Here is a 6,634-nt window from a genome sequence, read left to right as displayed (position 1 = left end):
TTCATTAAATAATAAAAAAAAAATTTTAAAAAAAAAAAAAAAAAAAAAAAAAAACACGTTCACGGTGCCAAAAAAATGTCATTTTACGAAAAATAATTTTTCAAAATTTTTAATTCTTTGAGAATAAAATTATTTTAGTACTTTTTGTTATAGCATAACATCTCGTTAATATCATGTGTTTATAATATTAAGACAAAACCTTTACTTTTAAAGAAACATTTTTTTATATATATTCTTTAAGATCGATTTTGCACATATAATGTCTAAACTATAATTTTTATTAATTAAATAGAAACTAATAACTTTAAAATATTTTAATTATTTAATTATTAAATGTTTTTTAGAGTATTTTCAGATTTTTTTTAAAAATCACTAATTTATTGTTAATTAATGAAAAAGATATAATGAATATTTTACATTTAAAAGTTTGTTTTAAAATACTAAAAGAACTTAAAGATATTGTTTTAATATTATTAAAAATATAAATTACGAGCTACATTTTTTGCTGGTATAGAGGAGGATGATTTTTATCCCCTGTTTTAATTTGAAATTCCTGTTCCTCTTTTTTTTTTTTTGTGTTCGTTTTTTTACTGTGTTTAAATTTATGATTTTAGTGAACGTTTGGTTCATGTTTTTAGAATCATAATTCAGAATTATTCTCGTTTTATGTGTATATTTTGTGAAATAAAAATTACTGTAAAGAATCATGAATTATGATTCATAATTAGTGACGAATACCAAAAACAAACATCCTCTTAATATTTTCTCATAAAAAATTTAAACTTTAAATATTAAAATTAAGAGTATCGGGTTTAAACCGATGATCCATTCGGGCCTTATTTTTTCTTTCAGCCGTAAACTAACTGTATTTATCTTCTTCCCTCCAGAGATCCCGCCATTTCCAATCTCTAAATCGACGGTTGTTGTCTCCATTTCTCTCCGATATAACTCCGAACAATCCCGAGTTCGGCCTCAATCGGATCCAAAACATTCACCAAAGAAACCACAAGCCGATCTCATCGCACACCTAGGGTTTCCTCTTGGAGAAGAAACGAAGAGCTTGACAATGGCGGTGCACCTCACGCCGAACGCGATATCGACCATCCTCGCTGGCGACACGAACTCGAAGCCTATCGTGCAGGTCCTCGAAATCAATAACATCCTGAAGCAGGATCGGTACCGGTTGGTGATCTCCGATGGCGTTTCGACTCAGCACGCGGTTCTCGCCACGCAGCTCAACGACACGGTCAAGAACGGCCTCGTCAAGCAAGGCTCCGTCGTCCAGCTCCTCGAGTACTTCTGTAATTTGGTGCAGAATCGCAAGTCAGTCTCTCTCTAGTTTCTAATTCCTTAAATTTGATTTAGTTACTAGCCAAATGATGAGCGTAATCTGAGAATTGAGATTCTTCTAATTGTTAATCGCTTATCGATTTTGATTTAGTGCGTCTATGCGTTTTTTTGGTAAATTACTTGCGATTAGGTTTTCTGTTCTTTCTGTCCTGTGGAAATGTGAAGTTTATTAGGCCATAATAGCTTTGAATATCGGCATTCGAAAAAATTTTGGAAACATATTCTGTATCTTTTTTTCCCCCCTTCAATTTTGGCTCAGTTGGTTGCAACGTAATGCGGTGAAGCTGGAAGTAATTAATTATGATTTTTTGGAGTCTGTTTTGGTTGATTGAAATATAGACAGAACCTTGTTCTTCGAATTGTGGTTTTTTGGGATTTAAAGATTGAAATTCAATGTTAATTGGAGGTAATTTGCATTTGAAGAGCGAAATTTTGAAAATTAATAAGATTATCTAAGCGCATTAAAGTTGTTGCTACCAGTGAAACAACCTCTAAAATTTTATGACACGTGACTCTGCACTTTGATTTACTAGGCTATTATGCGAGGTAAAATAATTTGTCTGCATTATTAGCTCTTATTGACAATGTCATCTTGTGTTGAAGAGATTAACAGAAAATTTGTAAACCTTTTGAATGAGGTGTAAAACAGAGTTTTTAACTGGAGGCTTTTTGTTTACCTTATTAATTCAAGTTTTTTATCAATTGGATTCTTTTAATTTAAAGTTATGTAATGAATTTTGATGTGTACAGGATGCTTCTTGTGCTGAACTTTGAAACTATTTTACCGGACTGCAACATAATTGGGAATCCAAAATCAGTTGTTGAGCCTGATTCAACAGCTCGGAAGATGCAGACCAATGGTAATATTCAGCCAACCAGGGTTACCAATACTCAGTTGAGAACCCAGAATTTTTCCAATCTGCCAAATTTCAGGCCCACTGTTCAACCTCCTTACCAACCACCTCCTAATTACAAAAATCATGGCGCTATTGTGAAGAATGAGGCACCTGCACGGATCATTCCTATTGATGCATTGAATCCTTATCAAGGTCGGTGGGCTATTAAGGCAAGAGTTACTGCCAAAGGAGATCTCCGTCGGTATAATAATGCCCGTGGAGACGGAAAAGTATTCTCATTTGACCTTCTTGACTCTGATGGAGGGGAAATACGGGTGGCCTGCTTCAATGCTGTTGTTGACTGCTTCTATGATACTATAGAGGTTGGTAAAGTGTACTTGATTTCTAAGGGTAGCTTAAAACCTGCTCGGAAGAATTTCAACCATCTGAAAAATGAATGGGAAATATTCCTTGAGGCAACTTCCACTGTAGAGCTTTGCCCTGATGAAGACGGTTCTATACCAAGACAGCAGTTTTCATTTAGACCTATCAATGAGGTTGAAACCGCTGATAATAATTCCATTCTTGATATTATTGGTATTGTGATATCTGTGAACCCTTCAGTATCTATTCTGAGAAAGAATGGAATGGAAACTCAGAGAAGAATTCTGAATCTAAAGGATTCGTCTGGAAGGAGTGTTGAGCTAACCCTTTGGGGTGAATTTTGCAATAGGGAAGGTCAGAAGCTGCAAGAGATGTCTGATTCTGGATTTTGTCCTGTTTTAGCTGTAAAATCAGGGAAGGTAAGCGACTTCAGCGGGAAATCTGTAGGTACAATTTCGGCTACTCAGCTCTTCATAAACCCAGATTTCCCTGAGGCTCATAGCTTAAGAGACTGGTTTGATCGAGTTGGAAAGGATGCTGCTTCTCAGTCCATCTCTAAAGATATAATGGCTGGAGCGCCTAAGAATGAGATACGGAAAACTATTTCTCAAATCAAAGATGAAGGTCTTGGAAGATCTGATAAGCCAGACTGGGTCACTGTAAAGGCAGCCATAACATTCATCAAAACGGACAACTTTTGTTACACGGCTTGCCCCTTGATGATTGGAGATAGACAGTGTAATAAAAAGGCGACGATGTCTGGAAATGTTTGGCAGTGTGACAGATGTAATCAAGAATTCACAGAGTGCGATTACAGATACCTTCTTCAAGCCCAAATTCAAGACCACACAGGATTGACTTGGGTGACGGCTTTTCAGGAATCTGGGGAGGAGATATTGGGGTGCTCGGCAAAAGAGTTGTATTTGTTGAAGTATGAAGAGCAGGACGAGGGCCGATTTGCGGACTTAGTTCGAAGTAGTCTTTTCAACCAATATCTTTTCAGGCTCAAGATTAAAGAAGAGCTATACGGTGATGAGCAGAGGGTGAAAATCACTGTGGTTAAGGCTGATAAGGTGAACTATTCTTCAGAGAGCAAATATATGCTCGATTCAGTATTGAAGTCCACTAGGATGTAATCAATATTTCTAACTCAGAGAATGGTTCAAGTCTTTAAGATGCCTTTAGCGAAATTACATTTTGGATAGATAATTAGCAAGTTTAGTAAACACGACTTCAAATAGTTGTAGCTATTATTGGTTCTACAAAAAACATTTGCTCGAAATTAGGGAATTTTCCAAGGCTTCTATTTTCTTCTGTTATTATTGAATTCGACTATTGTATTGTATTGACATTCCAGAATAAGTTTTATTAAAACATTAGAATTGCTTTTCACCTGTTGCAGAGTTATTCAAGTTTCCATAATCAATGTAGAGATTCAATTTAGCTCATTTTTATATAATAACTAATTTGGATGTGTATGCAAGTCCTTTCTATCTCTTTGCTATTTGTAAGTATACGGAAATCAGGAGCTTCTCAGAATTAACAGTGTTCCGCAGAAAATAAAGAAAGGCTGATGAAAAGAGAGGAGTCGCATATTACACCACAGAACACATAAACACCATTACACAACAGATTACATTAATGAAAACTTTGAAATCAAGAATCTTGCCATAAAATTCTCGAGAAACTAAAAAAAAAACAAACTTCAGTCTCTCCCTCAGCTCCGCTTAACGGGATCGAAGTTGGAGACTCCGATGACGACGCCGACAATGGCCGCGAAAACAACTCCTCCAGCGACAATGCTGAGCAAGAAGTTCTTTAGCGATGGAGAGACTCCTGGACCGGCTGCCTCGGCCACCTGAGGGATCACCATCGATGCAGTCATCGCCCCGGCGGTGAGCCCGGTCACAACCTTCTCCTTCATCGAAGCTCTGACCTCGAGCTTCCCGGTCGATCTCGGTGCCACCGTGACGGCCTTGGATGTCCTAACGGGCAATGGCCTGAGGAAGGCCTCGGAGTTTGGGGCCTTCTTCTGGCTGGCGCTGGTCAATGGCATCGCCATAGAAACTGCGGAAGTTGCAGCCATTTTTTCTCTTCCCCTTTCTTTGTTTCTTTCGTTGGCGATTGGAAGTGAAATTGAGAGTGTGGTATTGGTGTTTTGAGAGACAGAGAGAGTGGTGTTTAGAATTTAGATAGAGGTGGGGATCGGAGCAACGAGAGGTGGGAAATTTCGGATTTCACAAAACCGTGTGTTTGTATCTCTGTCCTACGTGGCGTCATCTCGTTTCGTGATTGTTGGATAAGGTTATCTTATTGGTCCAATCATGAATCACCATCAAGATACAGGTTTCCTGCTGGCTGTTCCTACTTTCTTTCCGAGTGGTGGTGGTGTGCGGCTTCTTGAATAATTCGTGGTGGGCTCAAAGTTATGCAAACAGGCCCATTATTGTTTTGGGCTCAAGCAATGGACTTACGGTTGGACCCGAAGATGTAACTAAAGCAGCCCTAATGCCAGACATACCACTTATCACCGCAATTTTGGGAGAATGAAGTAAATAACGGTACATAATTGAAGTAGACAGCAAATTTTAAATAATTTGCTATTCAAAGGTAAAAAGATTTTTTTCACTTAAATAAATATTTTTTATCACATAAATTATTTTTTTTCAGTTGTAAATTAAAAATTTACACTTAATTTAGTTTCATAAATATATTATTTACTAGAATTTCGGTACAATATAATTTTGTGTAGAGAAAAGTACATAATTTGACATAATTTTGTTTAGACTTATTATTTATGTCATTTTAAATAATTAAATGACATGACATTTTATTTTCTATTTATTGATTGTGATTGTATGGTAATGATTTATTTTTGAGTGGAGCGACGTTACTTTTTTGAGTGATATTTTCAATTTTTTCCCATTTTCATATCAACTTCACATGACCTGTGGACGGAGGCCTTTGTAAAAATAATATAATAGAAAAGCTTTATTTATAAAATGACAATTCAAAAATTTTTATTTGCAAAATGACTTTCTGAGAAGAAAGAAAAACGAAAAAAAAGGAACCCAAAACCCTCCCTGAAGCTAGCTCCGTTTCTCCTCCCTCACGAAGTGCTCAGTCATGGCAACTTTTTTTGATTTCTTCACATTCATTCTCCCTAGCTATCAAAGCTCTAGATCCGCAAGGTTGAAGAAATTTTTGTCATATTTTGTTTGATTAAGTGCTTTGAAGAAGAAGAAATTATTGGAAGAACTTTTTGGAGAACAAAATTTGGAAACTCCATAATAAGGGAAGAGGAGATCTTAGAGGTTCTGAAGGGGGAGAGAGAGGGGGATGAGGATTTTGGGTCGTTCTCTTGCCTTCTTGGTCGTTCATGAGGGCTCGAAGAAGGGAGGAGAAGGAAGAGAGCTCGAATTTAGTATTTGGCCTCAGGAAGGAGACCACCTCTGTTAACAATACTTATTAATTATATAATTAAGAATTTATTCAAATAAAATTAAAATTAAAAAATCATTTTTCTAATTTTATTTTTTTACTTGGTTATTTTAGCCAAATTCTCCCTGTGGACGTCTAGACTTAAAAAATGGTATAAAGCTTGATTAACACCACGCTGCCGCAGGCATGATCGTGAACGCTTGCACATTATTTTCGTTTATGGAATGAATTTTCAGCAAATTTTTTTTTTCTTTATCTTTTTAAACTATGCATGTTCCTCTTCAGAAGCTATTATAAAAGAATCAAGAAAAATAAACCCCAATGAAAATTTTAAAAAATCTAACAAAACCCACTAAAAGTGAAGAGGCCAGAATAGATCAAAGTCAGAGCATTTGTCATAGTTCAACATCAAGTTATCCTCTGCTGTCTCGTGTCCGTTTGGTATTCGCATTGCTTTTAGAGATTGTTTTTTAATAAGTTACAACCGGTTAAGGCATTTAGCAGACATTAAGCAAGAATCGATTATTTTCATCTCATTACCGTATAGATATGGTATTTATAATTGACAACCAAAAGAACTTCGAATTGAATTTTTATCAAAATGAATACCAAAATCCAGGATG

General features: G+C 36.1%; 2 protein-coding genes across 2 annotated transcripts; one reads left to right on the top strand and one right to left on the bottom strand.

Moving 5' to 3' along the window:
• The first annotated feature begins 866 nt into the window (after positions 1-866).
• Positions 867-3,923, top strand: LOC112090334 (replication protein A 70 kDa DNA-binding subunit A). Its single transcript, XM_024161453.1, has 2 exons — positions 867-1,323; positions 2,101-3,923. Exons 1-2 carry the CDS (start codon positions 1,067-1,069, stop codon positions 3,704-3,706), a joined length of 1,863 nt encoding a protein of 620 aa, XP_024017221.1. The 5' UTR covers positions 867-1,066; the 3' UTR covers positions 3,707-3,923.
• Positions 3,924-4,118: 195 nt separating this feature from the next.
• LOC21409975 lies at positions 4,119-4,808 on the bottom strand. The gene has a single exon (XM_010091819.2). It carries the CDS (start codon positions 4,654-4,656, stop codon positions 4,288-4,290), a length of 369 nt encoding a protein of 122 aa, XP_010090121.1. The 5' UTR covers positions 4,657-4,808; the 3' UTR covers positions 4,119-4,287.
• Positions 4,809-6,634: the final 1,826 nt, after the last annotated feature.

This window comes from Morus notabilis, unplaced genomic scaffold (genome assembly GCF_000414095.1).
Source record: "Morus notabilis unplaced genomic scaffold, ASM41409v2 Scaffold329, whole genome shotgun sequence".
NCBI lineage: Eukaryota > Viridiplantae > Streptophyta > Magnoliopsida > Rosales > Moraceae > Morus > Morus notabilis.
The sequence above is the reverse complement of the archived record's forward strand: the minus strand, read 5'-3'. Positions and strand labels throughout refer to the sequence as shown.

What these genes read in the sequence shown, in the direction of transcription:
- LOC112090334 (XM_024161453.1), top strand. Translation starts at nt 1,067, where the DNA reads ATGGCGGTGCACCTCACGCCGAACGCGATATCGACCATCCTCGCTGGC. An exon ending in AATTTGGTGCAGAATCGCAA is followed by an intron (nt 1,324 to 2,100) that starts GTCAGTCTCTCT and finishes TGATGTGTACAG; the next exon opens with GATGCTTCTTGTGCTGAACT.
- LOC21409975 (XM_010091819.2), bottom strand. Translation starts at nt 4,656, where the DNA reads ATGGCTGCAACTTCCGCAGTTTCTATGGCGATGCCATTGACCAGCGCC.